The 14,817-nt window shown below is 42.1% G+C and overlaps 1 protein-coding gene across 1 annotated transcript in view; it reads left to right on the top strand.

Annotated features, from left to right (window-relative positions):
- Positions 1-14,118, top strand: part of ccdc88c (coiled-coil domain containing 88C) — a 49,956-nt gene extending 35,838 nt beyond the window's left edge. The window contains exons 27-31 of the mRNA XM_071522419.1: positions 3,452-3,541; positions 4,059-4,175; positions 4,281-4,418; positions 4,712-4,950; positions 8,582-14,118. Of these exons, the coding sequence (XP_071378520.1) occupies positions 3,452-3,541; positions 4,059-4,175; positions 4,281-4,418; positions 4,712-4,950; positions 8,582-9,388 (1,391 nt within the window). The 3' untranslated portion in view covers positions 9,389-14,118. The remainder of the gene's footprint in view (positions 1-3,451; positions 3,542-4,058; positions 4,176-4,280; positions 4,419-4,711; positions 4,951-8,581) is intronic.
- Positions 14,119-14,817: the final 699 nt, after the last annotated feature.

Genomic DNA, 14,817 nt, shown 5'->3' with positions numbered 1-14,817 from the left:
GCATGAGAGTGCCTCTCGAATTCATACGCGATGGGCAATCTTCTGTCCATTGGGTGTGGTAACATAAGGCCCTTGACATATGTTTGCTGAAGTGAGTCCAACTTTGAGCTGGTAGCTTTGCTTAAATGAAGTGAAGATGAAGCAAAAATACCCCAACATGTATTTGGAAGCCATATTGTTAAAAAAAAAATAACATCAGGGAGCATTCAGGATCAATATTCCCTCTAGGCTGATAGTTTGGTGAGCTACGTCTAACAATTTATATCACATTGACTAAATAATATCTGGTCAGTCATCAGTCGTTGCTCCACGTATAATATAGCATATCGTCTATACAAATATACTCCATTTATATAAGTGGGTTTTGGAATTTTGGTGGCAAAAAGCATAACTAAATGTGTAACTCCGTCCTGTGTAGCTTCATCATGGTGACACAGCCAACATGTTAAAGCTTTCTGACGCAGAAACACCAGTTACTTTGCAACAGCCATAAAGCGGGACTGCAGAGCCAGCATAATAATTGAAATTTGCAGGCGTCAAAACAACATCTAAAGGGGTCTGATTTGTTTTGTTTTTTCCCTGCTGAGCTTCCACCTCCTCTGTGCATCTATATCAGCTGTACTATGGCTGTCTAATGCATGACTTTCAAAGTTCTATCTATCCTAATGATAGAAATTGGTTCTAATGCATGGTTTTACTGTTTTCTGTTGGGTTTCTATTACATGGTTCTACTCTTACAAAGGGCTGGGTTCAATTCACGATCAACTAAGGAAGAGGCATTTCTTTTCAAAATTCATATAAATATTCATATCATTTGGCAGGAGACGGTTGTCACATTCGCCTATTCAAGAGATTGAGTTGAGGATTGAAAATTGACTGAATCCTGTAAGGTGACATCACTAAACTAAATGTCTTCTTCTGTGGTGGAGGTGGTGAAGAGATTTAGGCTGGATTTTTACCTAAAAATCTTTCCGAGTGCAACTTTAATCTATGCAATGATTGAATTCAGAGTGAATTGAGTCCAGTCCTGATTCTAATGCATGATTTTACTTGATGATTTTACTAGTGTCATTCTATTTCTGGTTCTATTCTAACTACTTGGTTCTATTGCATGGTATCTATTACTTTTATATTCTGGTAATCACATGCTTGATAACTTAATAACTTCATAACCACTCGTGTCCTTTCATTTACTCATAGTCTCCATCCTTCTCTCTACATTTCTCCATCTCTCTTTATATTTCTCCTCATGTTGCCCTCCCACCTCTCTCTCTCTCTCTCTCTCTCTCTCTCGTTCTCTCTCTTTGTCTCTCTCTCCCAGCTCCTCCCGCTGCGAAACGCTTTCGTTTTCTCCGCAGTAAAAGCCACGACAAGCTCCTCCCCTCCTCCTCCTCCTCTTCCTCCTCCTCCTCCTCCTCACATCCCTCCGTCCGGCCCTCCCTCTCTCTCAGCAGACGACTGCGATTCTGGTCGTCCACTGACATCACGGCTGACACCATCGCTAGCCAGCCACTCGCAGCCAACGGAGTGTTCTAATATCATCCTCCTCATCCTCATCATTGCCATCATTGCATCAACCATACACATCTTCATCACCATCTTCATCATTGTCACACCTCACCCCCGTCTTTTCAATAACACTTGTTGCTGTGACATAACGGGACGCACACACACGTATATTCCACACGCATATATTAACATATTTACACACACATGCACTTCACAAGCATGCTGATGCAGGCAAACAAGCATACAGACACAAATATACAAAACACACACAGACAAGCACAATGTGTATGTTGCAGTTGTGAACCAGCCATCATTAGAGATCTTTACAGTAAGTTGTGTGTGTGTGTGTGTGTGTGTGTGTGTGTGTGTGTGTGTGTGTGCGAGGGTGGATGCACACACACATTCTTGCGCTTGCGAGTACACAAGGCTTGCCTGCATCTGTGCGCATATCCTTGAAGCGTCTGTGTGCGTGATTGATATGGGTGTAAATAATATCCCAGTGTATGTGTGCCTTTTTAATATGTTGTAATCTGGTAAGTGTGTGTCAGTGAGGAGTGATGGCTATATTAACAGCCTATAGACGGATGGGACAGAGCTTGTTGCAGATGCATCGGTTCGCTTTCTAAGGCTCTGCTGCAGAGTTTTCTCTCTATTCATCCAGCAGTGGCGGGTCACCACAGCAACCACACTGCTGTAAAGTTGTCATCTACCTTCCTCTCTGTCGACCTGTCTGCTTATGTGCCATGTCTGCCATATGTATCCATCCATCCATCTGTTGTGTTGTCAGCATCAGCATCACCTAATTTGGGACAACTGCATTTTCTAGTACCAGGAATTAGGGTTTGACTGATATGGGTTTCTGAAGGCCGATACCGATCATTGTGGATTGAATTTGCCACTAGCCGATATTCAGTATCTTTAAATAGGCAATATGTTTATGTAAAATTCCACCCGTCTTATCAGCCTAAATCACAAAGTGTGGCTGCAACAGAGAAGAGACTAATCAAAACTTTCAACTGATTTACCCAAATTATTATTTGGGTGCTGGGTGTGATCACTATGGGAAATCATCTCCACATAGGAAGTGACGGGTCGAAACTTAAGAGCAAAATACAAGTATCTGCTAAACAGCAGTGAGCGAGCGCTCCGTCCAGAGAAAGCTGGACTCGCCAACGATGGCTGAACCTCTTCACCACCTCAAACCCCACCGCACACTGAGAAGAAGACCTTTAGTTTACTGAGTTAACAAGATTTCTGGGTAATGAAGTCCTCAAAATTCATGCAAAAATTACAAGGATTCAGTGTTTTCCCCCGGAATTTTATTCTCGGCCGCTGGAAAAGCACTTAGACCATCACTTGACACTAAGTGTCTCCATGGAAACCCAGACGAGTGAATTTTTTTTTGGTGGGTTAGCAGCTCCGAAAGGCAGGGTGAGGCAGGTTTCACTGCAGGTTTTACAGACTGTTGAGTAAAATCCTCCACAACACACTGGAATGATTTCTCTGGGCAGACATCTAAAAATATATTCATATTCCTGCATGGTCTGATCAAAATGTCGAAATTGGAGTCAATTCAGGTTAAGTAGTAGTATCGATCAATTCCACAACAAATATGTAATCAAACTGCATCATATCCATCATATCAATTAGTTGGGGTAGATTCGTACCAGTTAGAATTAATATGATACAGAATAAGATCAGATATCAAAATGGTGTTTAGCTCCCTGCCTGCTTGTCTGCCTGAATAAATAAATGAACTCCTAATGTTCTGCTTGGCTTTCTTACAGTGACTAACCACACACAAACAAACGCTCCCCCCGGCCCTGTGTTTTAACCCTCTAGCACTCTCGCAGCGCTGTCAGTGCTTCCTGTGGTTTGTGTGTTCGATGGTCACGCTGTGGCAGTGGTCCAAAACGGCTCCTAACCACATTCTGGTCCGCAGGTTTGACGGACAGGGGGCGCGGCCTGTATCGCAGCAGTACTCCAGGAGGCAGCAATGAGAGCGTAAACGGAGAGGAGGGACATGGACAAGGTAATTGACACTTTAAGGATTAATTAAACTGAGTCATTGGTACTGTAGAATTACTGTAAACACAGACTATTGCTGAAAAGATTGTCAGCCTCTACTGGCCTCTACTGCACTTTATATTGTGTGCCATTAGGTCAGATTTGGTGGGAAATCTGCTGGAGCTGTATTGCAGTAATACATGCCTTTATTCTGGTTCCACTGTTCTAGCTGCATAGTTTCAACTTGATGTCAGCATATCTGGTCTGAATACATATTAGCTGTTATCGAGGCTGTTATCAGCTTGTATCCGTCTTCAAAAGAGAGTGACACCAGGGACAAGTAGCAACATCCTGTTTGCAGCAGGAAGCAACAGGGTTTGTGGGTTTTCACTTTTAGAAACGCAAAATGAAAGGAGAGATAAAGAAGTTTTCTGGTGCTATCAAATGTCACGGTAGCTAACAGTGAATCGATTTATAATGGTGATTTAATGGTGCTGCTGTTGCAAGTTTTCTCTTCCTACCGGTTTGTTTTCTGCTCCCAGGTCAGACCCCCAAGGCTCTCAGCTCCACTCCGAGTCAGCAGGCGGCGGCGCTGGGCCCGGCTCACAGCTCCGGCTCCGGCTCCAGACTGGGACAAGGCCCCGGCCGCAGGCCCAGAGGTAACACGGCACACTCTCACACCGGGATTCTCCTCAGCCCTTATTCAGAGTCAGTGGATGTTCATTAATAATGCATATGTATGAATTTACTTATGAATTTTTCAGGTCTGGTGTTTGATGAAGACTCTCGCCTCAACACCTCTGACTGCGTGTTTGGTCACCATGGTAACGCAGGAGGTCGCCCAGGGTCAGCTGACCTCAGCCACAACACCTCCAGCTCCAATTCACCTGTCAACTGTAGAGGTACACACACACATACACACGTTTCTTGATTAAGTGACACATCCATGCAAATAAATGTCAATTTTGCTACTCTCTATCACTGATTGTTATAACACAATAGTGATTTAGTGTTCTAAACTGGTAGTGCTTTCCCAGGAGAAATCCTCTGGCACACAGGAAGTGATGCATTTTACATTTCTGGTTTGTTTGGAATAGAGAAGAAGAACTGGCTAGTTAGCATGAGCAGCCACCATGGCTGAACAGACGAAGAAAAAAGAAACTCAAACAGTACTAACACATCTCCCTCTCTCTAGACTCATCAGATCGCCAGGCTCGCTCGGCCAGCCTCTCCAGCGATGACGTCACGGGTCTCGGCCAATCGCAGCACTCTCTGCCGCGTAGCTCCACCCTCCCGTACGACCACACGCCGCAGAGGGCCCAACCGCAGCGCGGGGGCGGGGTCAGGACCAAGACCCGCCCATCGTCCCCAGGAAGTGAGATGGTGACGCTGGAACAGTTTCTGCTAGAGAGCAACATAAAGTCACCTCCTATGGTAATAAATATATACATAAACATATAGATAAAAAAAATTAGTCACCTCCTGTGGTAATATACTGAAGGTGTAACTAATAAAGTGAATACTGAGTGTACATATACGCAATAAAACTGGCAGGTACCATCTATGATACACACACACACACACACACACACACACGACTCGCACTATCACCTTAATCAAAAAACATATATACTTGGCTCTAACAAAGGAAAAGATACTATCAAGGGATTTTCTGGGATATCATCGAATTTAGGGAGGTGTATTCCAGACAGGGAAACTTAAGGGATTTGATAAAGTCTCTGGGCAAGTCCAGGAATATCAGGGAATTTAACAAATGGGTCACTTTCCGGGAATATAGCAGAATGTATTTTCCAACTTGGATCGCACGTTCGTTGGTTTTCAGCCCAACTGGAGTGGAAACCGACTGAAAAACAACATTAACAAAGCAGCGTTTTTAGGTCATGGAAGCGTTCCCTCTTAGTTTTGTAAAGTCGTAGAAAAGTCATGGAATTTTGCATCCGGGCCACTGTGGGAACTCTGCAATTAGGACTCATTAAATAATTGATGTGAGGAAAAATGACAAAATACATTGATTTTCTTCCTTCATGTGGACAGATAAAAGTTTAATGGGCAGCTAGATATGAGTTAAGTAGATTTGAAACCACTGCTGTCACATTCCATACATCAATATTTGTCTTTGATGATGGAGCACTGACTATTATGCATTCAGGTCTGTAAAATGGCCGCAGTGCTTTGGCAACTGAGGAGAGAGTATACTGGCAACGGTGTTTCTCTTGCTTGCCAGCTGGTGTTTATCATTTTGCTGACTGCAGTGCATCTCTCACCGGTCGAGAAACAGTTAGAATGAATGGGACCTTCTTGAGTGATCGTTTGGCCTGTTCCCTGAAGGTAGCGGCCATAGAGATAGCTGTGCATTCAAGCTTGCTAATTTACATTCATCGTTGCTAATCGTCGGAGCCTCAAGCACCGGAGAACTGTGCTGAAGTTTGGCTCTGAGCAGCAGCAGGGCGTTCACTAAAAACAGATGAAGAAGACTGATACAAAGAAGAGAGAGAGAGTGAGAACGGGAAGAAATAAAGAAATCAGCTTTCTGTATGTCCATACAGGTAGCACAAAGACTGTTGAGTTAATAGTAATTATATGAAAGTAGTAATAATTAGGGATGGGACGATATATGGAAATTCAATATATCGCGATACAAAAATGTGACAATACGTATCGTGGAACATAAAAATGAATCACGATATTAGCTCCATTTTATTTTATTTTTTTTATTTGATTGCTAGGTAGTAATCACCATTGAACTTAAATTATTTGCACTTTGTATTTACATTTCTAAATTGTTTACATTATAGCAAGCCAGTGCCATCGCCAGAAAGATTTGTGGCTCAGAAATAAACATAATTCTGCACAGTCACACTTTTTCAATTAACTTTTATTTACTACATCGTATCGCGGGTGTATTGAATCGTTCCATCCCTAGTAATAATAGAATATACCATTTAAATGATAATATAATGATATAATTAATCTCAAGTCAGACAGCAAAGAGGAATTGATGATTGACTATCCTTCATTTTACGACGAGCAGATGGATGGATAGAGAGAAAGAGAGAGAAATACGATCTGTCCAATATCAGACTAAGGTAAAGAAGCAATAAAGTGTTTCATTTTTCTGCCTGGAGCTCTGGCTGTTTCTGTTTCAGCAGAATCTGGAGTAGTATTAAAAACCCAAAGAAATAATAAGAAATAATAAAACCTTTCTCTATCTAGATATTATATTTCTGCCTAAAGGGTCCATATTGGCAGCAGAGACCTTTTTTCAGACTATATTTACCACAATATGGATAATAACAGAGAAAATAGAGTTTAATTTTTTATACCAGGTGACGGCTTGAGACTATATGGGGGACAACTACACTACCAGTCAAGAGTTTGGACACACTCGTTTTTCTTTATTTTTATTATTTTTCACATTTTACTATAATAGTAAAGACATCAAAACTATGAAATAACAGAAATGGAATTATGCAGTGACGATAAAAAGGGTTAAACAATCTTATATTTCAGATTCTTTAAAGTAGCCGCCCTTTGCCTTGATGGAAAGGCAAAGGCTTTGGAAAGAAATTCATACATAGGATCAACTTCACTATTTATATTTGTCTAAGAAACTAATTTCAAGCATTTAAGCAAAAGCCTTTAGATCAAAATGGCTTGAAGAGAATGAAAAATAGTACATTCAATCAGGTGTGTCCAAACTTTTGACTGGTAGTGTATAAGATCTAGTGGGGAAACATTGACTACACAATGGAAGAATTCTTGAATGCATTTATTTGAAAAACTGATTGATACCAGTCAGTGGAAAGTCGATTGAATTTCAATTTAATTTCTTCTCATTGATTCTCAGTCTTAAATGTTTCAAAATTTTGAACTCCGGCAACACATATAGGGTTCAAAGAATAAATGTACAGTACCTATGCATCTGTATGCCTCATTTAAGTAGACTGTAGGCCCAGATTTCATGCACCGTCATGCTGATTCTCATTCACATTCTCATTCACACTCACACATGCATCATCGGTCTGAATGCTGTATTTGCTGTAACCACCTGTTTAGTAGTCATAGCCCATGGGCCCTTGAAAAATTACAGCCTGAGCTTTCAAACAGGAAGTTAGTGGGACTGGTGTATCATTCGGTTAATTCATTATTTCTTGAAAAAGTTACAGCCCGATCTTAAAAAGCTAATCTGTCCGTTTTTTCCTTTCCGTTTTCCATGGAGTGCTCGGAATGTGATTTTTATGAATGCACTCGTTATCACCTCTAATCTTATTTCTTTGATCCAAGCTGTTGTGTGGCCAAGTCCCGCACATAAATCTGTCGCTGCACTTCAGGCTGTTGTCCATACACGTATCGACTGGGCCAGGCGCGAGAAATCAGCGTGAGAATATTACATGAAGGCAGTTAACGTTTTGCTCATCGCCTGTCTGTTCAATCCAAACAATTATCCTGTTTTACTGAAATATTACAACCACAATTCTTCATACTGACAATCCCACAGAGAGGGAGAGGCCGTCATAGTTACCTCTTAAGAACACACACACACACCAATAATAATACCCATGAAGATATGAAATTCTTGGAAAGTCTTGGCCTTGACGCACCCTTCTTACTTAGACTAGACATTGATAAAGATAACAAGTTTAAATCAATTGAATTAATGAATGTAATAAATACAGTTTCCCACCCTTATGCTACCTTCTCTGTTGAATTAAAACCATTTGAATGTGATACCTGAGCTTCGATTTAAAATGCTAAACAGCAGAGAGGTACCGTATTACCATTATTACTAAACTTCATTTATATAGTACTTACTTAAAAGAAGAGTTTACAAAGTGCTTTACAGGAAGGCCTAAAATTTAAGAATAGTAAAATATAAAAGGGGCAGATAAAATAGGAAAGAGTACGATAAAAGAAAAATAAATACACTAAATTAAATTAGATAAAAGACCTAAGCAACAACACAAACTGGGCAAGATTGAAAACAATTAGCATTTCTCTGTTATATGCTTCCTATTTATCCATCATTTTTTATTTTTGTGTCTAGGTCTCCACAGGAAGCAGGGAGGATTTAATGACCGACTATTTCACCAGAAGCCCCGCCCCCTCCACCCCCACTGGCCGAGACCAAGCCACTCCCACCAGCTACGTCACGCCCACCGTCCAGCCAGCCAACCAGAGGCCAGGGCAGAGCGTTAAGCCCTCTCCCCGCCAGCCTGTCGGCCAATCGCCGGCCTCGGGCCAGCCCCTCGCCCAGAGAACCGGCCAATCGCTGAGCAGGGCGTTCAGCCTGGCTTCAGCTGATTTGCTGCGCTCCAACGGACCAGACAGTTACCGTGGAAACGAAGGGTCTCCCGGCCAATCGGATGTGGTGGTTCGGCGGCAGGGGGGAGGAGCTAATGGCAGAGAACGGCCACTCTCTGCACGGCTGGCCGGTCCAACCAATCAGCACGGAGATGCGAGCTTCTTAAACCCGCCCATTCACCATTCCTCCTCCCTCAATCTGCAAACGGAGAGATACGGGGAGAGAGAGAGAGAAAGGGAGAGAGAAAGAGAGAGAGAAAGAGCGAGGACTCCCGTCTCTCGGAACGGCCCTTCCTCTTCCTCCTCCTACCATCACCGCGGCGAGGTCGCCATGGTAACCCCTGTCAGGGCGGTGCCGGCGCTGCGGTTGGACGACTCTTCGGAGCAGGGGGAGGGGCTAAGAGACGGCCGCTCGACTGACTCCTCCCACTTAAAGAAAGAAGGCGAGAGAGCGCGGTGTGGCTCTGTCGAACGCCCTAAAAGCACTCCGGCTTCCCCCGACCCCAACAACGACCCTCAGACCGTCTGGTATGAGTACGGCTGTGTCTAAATACTGCAACAAACTCATGGAAGTCTGTGGGTGTGGCTATGTCTAAAGATGGGAACCAAATCCTTAAGTCTACAGGCCACTGAGTACTGGAAGCATATGGGCTGGGAAAAGTCCAAACCCTCAAAAAAAAGTAATCAAAGTCTGTGGCCTAAGCTCTTTGTATTGTGGATAAATATTATAACTGCTGGAACTCTATGGTTAAGCTTTGTCTAAATACAGGATCAACCACTGGAACTCTATGGGCTGGTCTCTGTCTAAATCCTGGAAAGCAAAGCCACATCTAAAAACATCTCGGCGTAAAGGAGCCGTTCATTCAGTTTCTGTTTCCTGGAACTAAATTTTGGAGCTGAAAAACAACCAAACTTGAGTTATATCCGCCGCCTGCCAATACAGCTGATTAAACCTTCTGTCAGGAAGCATTCTGAAGCTTAGGTGCTGCCAGCGATTTCAGTCGCACAGGACTCTGGATCCTATGGATTGATTCCACTCACCATTTTGCATCCCAAGCTGAATCTTTTCTACGGGGGGGGGGGGTGCAAAATGGCTATAGAGTATCTGTGACATCAAGTTGAACTGAATTGACCTAAAAACTAGATGGCCTTTATGGGGTTTAGACTTGAACACCACAACACTATCGATGGGTAGTCTAAGATCTGTCTAAGTGCTGGAACCCACTGTCTTCTGATGTTTTCCTGTGATCCAGGAAACAGTCTGATCCCACTGGATGGGATTGCTATGGGGTGATGGAGCCACCAAAGTTTTTTTTTTTTATAGACGGCACTGATTTGGTTAAGTGTTGCTATGAGAGGAAACTGACACACTGGCTATTGACTATTTCTGACCCCTCAACTATGGGATGTTTGAACCAATTGCACCCATTTGACTCCCATGTTGATTTTAAAGCTATTGGTTATAATGGTAGAAATTTTCTCATATACAAAATTGCCGCTGTTGGGGAGCTGAGACATCTGAAAGTGAAGAATCCACAACACTCGAAGCCCTCAGCTCATATATCTTCCATAGAGGACAAGTGAAACAAAAACACTTTGAAAAAAGAAATGCATAGTTGTGGATGTGGACCATAACACTAAAGATGGGTTTGGTTTAACAACTGGAACTTAATGGCTTTGATTCTGACCAACACACTCTGTGGCCTTGCAAATGTTCAGCTGGATGCTACCAATCCACAAAGACTGTAACCCAGGAATTACACCTCACCCAGCTCCATCAGCACTGAGGTTGCTGGGTTTTGAGCATCCGAACGAGGCAGGAGGGTGGGGCTGTTAAGGGGTTTGTACTGAAGTGAAGGAGGCCAGAAGCACCAGAGCGACTGAATGTATCAGATTTCTTCACAAACCTCCTCTCTCCTCCTTTTTTTTTTTTCTTTCCTCCTCCCCTCCTCTGCTCCTCTATCTAGAACAAACACTGGAAAAGACGAGATGAGAGGAGGAGAGGGAGAAACGGCGGGATTCGGGGATAGAGAGATCGAGGGAGCAATGGATGTAGGGATGAGAGAGGGAGTACGAGGATGGATAGAGGGATGCTGGGATGGAGAGAATGAAGGAAAAAGAGCGACAGATAGAGGGACAGATATAGAGATGGAAGGATGGATAGATAAACAGGACAGAGAGATGGAGGGACTCCTCCCAGTTTAATTACAGTCTTTCTCCCTCCATCTTTAGATCCTATCCCAGCATGCAACACTCTGACACTTTACTGGAAATGTTGCCTGGCCCTAGCCAACACTAGTCTCACAAACACACACACATAATCATATATATATACACACACACACAAGCATTGTCCTGGGGGGTTGGATGTGGCTGGGCTAACCATTGAGCTGGACTAAATTCTCACACACACATACTCACACACTGCTGGGTAAACCACTGTGTTTTGTTAGGGTGTATCGCTGCACGCTAAGTTAGCCAGACAGCACTGGACAGTTATAGGCACTGTGCACAACGGAGAGAGAGCAAGAGAGAGAGAGAGAGAGAGGGAGAGATTCAGGCTAAATCCATTGTGATCAGAATAGTTATAGTTTGCATGCAATGAATTTGTTTTGCCAGTAGTTACCTTTGTATTTTTATTTATCGATCGAAGGAATACACCAAGTTTTTGGGAGATTGGCCCGTTGGTCATCTTAGCTGTTAAGTGATGAGAACATAGACACCAAAATCATCCATGTGTCCCTGGTAGATCTTTGGCTCCAAAGCTCCATGCTAACACTTTAGCATACACTATGGTGAGTGATAGTAGGCACCATGCTAACACTTTAGCCTACACTATGTTGAGTGATACTAGGCTCCATGCTAACACTTTAGCATACAATATGTTGGGTGATAGTAGGCTCCATGCTAACACTTTAGCATACACTATGTTGAGTGATACTAGGCTCCATGCTAACACTTTAGCATACACTATGTTGGGTGATACTAGGCTCCATGCTAACACTTTAGCATACACTATGTTGGGTGATAGTAGGCTCCATGCTAACACTTTAGCATACACTATGTTGGGTGATAGTAGGCTCCATGCTAACACTTTAGCATACAATATGTTGGGTGATCGTAGGCTCCATGCTAACACTTTAGTATACAGTATGTTAAGTGATTGTAGGCAACTAGCATTATTCAAAGTAAGAAGACTGACCTTTTAGTAATAAAAAGTTGTCAGTGTTTAATAATGAAACATCACAAACTTAATATAACCGGTGTAACTGTGGTATATTTTTGGAACTATTTTAAGTGAGCAGCTACATATTCATCCACTGTGCAGTGATATTTAGATGCACACAGTCTCCCATCACCCACTACATTCACTTCTTGTGGAAACATGCGAAGCAGTACCTGCTAGTTCAAAACAGTATGTTATTTTTATGTCATATTTCAAGTAAATTTCACCAATTTACACACAGTTGCCAGTCTTACCTGTGTATCATTTAAGATGACTTAACATTTAGCCTTAGAGCTGTAACAAGTTCTCATTTTCTCACTGTTGAGATTCTAGTTGCCTACTATCACTCAACATCATGTATGGAGCATGGAGCACAGGAGCCAATGATCTACCATGGACACATGAATGATTTTGGTGTCCAGGTTCTCATCGCCTAACAGTTAAATTGACCAATGGGACAATCTCCCAAAAACGTTGTGCATTCCTTTAAACCCATTTGAATTGAGAGAGAGGAGGAAGAGGAGGATGAAGAGGGAGAAATGACTGGATACTCATAATTTCGAGGGGAGTTAAAGTAATCCTCGGGGACCGATGATCATGTTAACGATGAAGATGAATCTTGTGATGATAATGACGATGATTGACTGACCTTTTGTCTGTACTGCTGTTTGTAAATAGAAATCTGTCCTTCCCGCATTATCTTGTTTAGAACTGACTGACTGCAAAAACACTCGTTCCTAAAAGCACTAGAATGATGACGAGGAAGAGGATGGTTAACACTGGAGTTAGCTGCGCTGATGATGAAGATTTGGCTGTCGTGAAATCTTCTCCATCGCCTGTCCACGTGGAGCAAAAGCACATTTCAATATGCAACGAGCTAAATTATTTTACGTGTAACATTTGTACATGCCAGTAGATTTTATAAACGGTATTTCAGTAAAAGTGCTGGTAAAATTGCAGAAAACTTGGGATACTTTTTGTAAAATCGTAACATTATAAAGCTTTTTGAGACTTTACCTTCAAAATGTATGTTGATACCAAAAAAAAAGGAAGATAAACTTTCCCATAAACTGGAACAAACCTGTGATTCCGTTGTAAAATTAAAAAGTTTGTAGATTTTTGAAACTTTAAAAAAATCCTAGTAGTGAGATTGCATCAACTGATCATGATGTGAAACACAGAAGGTATATCGAATATTGTCAATAACGCTGTTAGCATCTCTACATTCTGGATCAACCAACCAAGATCTCTTCTATCTGTCTGTGTGTTTAGCTATGTGTTTACCTTTGGGTTTGTTTGTGTTTTTTTTTTTTTTTACTTTGCACTTAGCTCAGGACTTGCTGTCATTGAGAAACCTTTTTTTTTTTTTTTTTTTAAAGATTACTTTTGAGGCATCTCTGCTTTATTAGAAGCAAGAGAGAGGGAGAGGACGTCACTATGTGTGTGTGTGTGTGTGTGAGAGAGGGAGCGTGAGAGAGGGAGAAAGAGATGCTGAGGTTTTTGCTGTGCAACCTTCAGTTTGCTTATGTTAAATGGAAAGAAAATGTATTGGATCTCTAGAAGTAATATCTGTTTTTTATTGACATCACACACTCACAGTGTGTGTGTGTGTTGCAATATTACGTTATTGGCATTCCAACAAGCGTGCGTGTGTGTGTGTGTGTGTGTGTGTGTCTTAAAGCGCCCTCAAATTGATCAACTCTATTAGCTGGTTCTGTCTGTCTGACTAGTTGCATGTCTGTCTACCTGCCTTGCTGACTACCTGCTTACCTGCCTGTCTACCTGTTTACTGTCTGTCTGTCCACCTGCCTTACTGTCTTCATTGGAAAAAAAAAACAAAAAGTTAACTAGAAGGGATGCAAAATGGCTGCAGCCACAGATGAGAGAGAGTGAGAGCAGAAGGCGGACTGGTTCTGGGATCATTGGGATTTATTACTGGAATAACCGCTAGTACACTTTATTACTATTGCTGACTGGTATGCTGTGATCTGACTACTGTGCTTATGGTTACAATGGTTCCTAGTCTGACTCAGTAGAAACAACTGATGTTGTTACGACCAAAACCTTTTTTGTTAATAAAGTTTTATAAATTTGAACTGACGCCAGCTGCTGTTTTAACTGAGAAACACACACACACACACACACACACACACACACACACACACACACACACACACACACACACACACACACAAAGTATTTCTCTTTACTTTTCTTCACTTATGCTGCCTTCAGGTGCTCCTCGTAAGCTCCTGCTTCCAAGTTCCGAAGTCGTCATTCTACCACAATTCTAACAAAATGGACCCTGTAACAAAAATATTATTGTGGTGGTGGTTGTGTTATTTTAGACATAAAGCGACACAAAGATACTTTGTGCTGCAGTGGCAGAATGAAAAAGAGAAAGTGTGCGTCAGGCATATTATTGATGTTTTTCATTGTTACCCAAAAGTTGTGTTTGCAAAAATGTGTGACAACTAAAAGTCAAACAAAGAGTGAAATTAGAAATATCCATCAATACTAGGCCAGTAATTCGCTGTTGTTGTTGATGAACTTGTAATTCTGAGTTTTCCCAGAGCACCTGAAGGCAGCATCAGCACTGACTAGTCGCTCACATTTTACTATCCTGATGACCAGGCTGGTGAAGATGGTGATCCAGGAATGTTGACTTGTACTGATTTGCTCTTAGTGTACTTTGCTCAGATGTAAATGTTAACATATAGACACACACACACACACACACACACACACACACA

Source organism: Centroberyx affinis, unplaced genomic scaffold (genome assembly GCF_046629955.1).
Source record: "Centroberyx affinis isolate AG114_WGS23_722 - 3 ecotype Tasmania unplaced genomic scaffold, CSIRO-AGI_Caff_v1 ptg000985l_1, whole genome shotgun sequence".
NCBI lineage: Eukaryota > Metazoa > Chordata > Actinopteri > Beryciformes > Berycidae > Centroberyx > Centroberyx affinis.
Note: the sequence above shows the minus strand (reverse complement) of the source record. Positions and strands in the feature narration are given on the sequence as shown.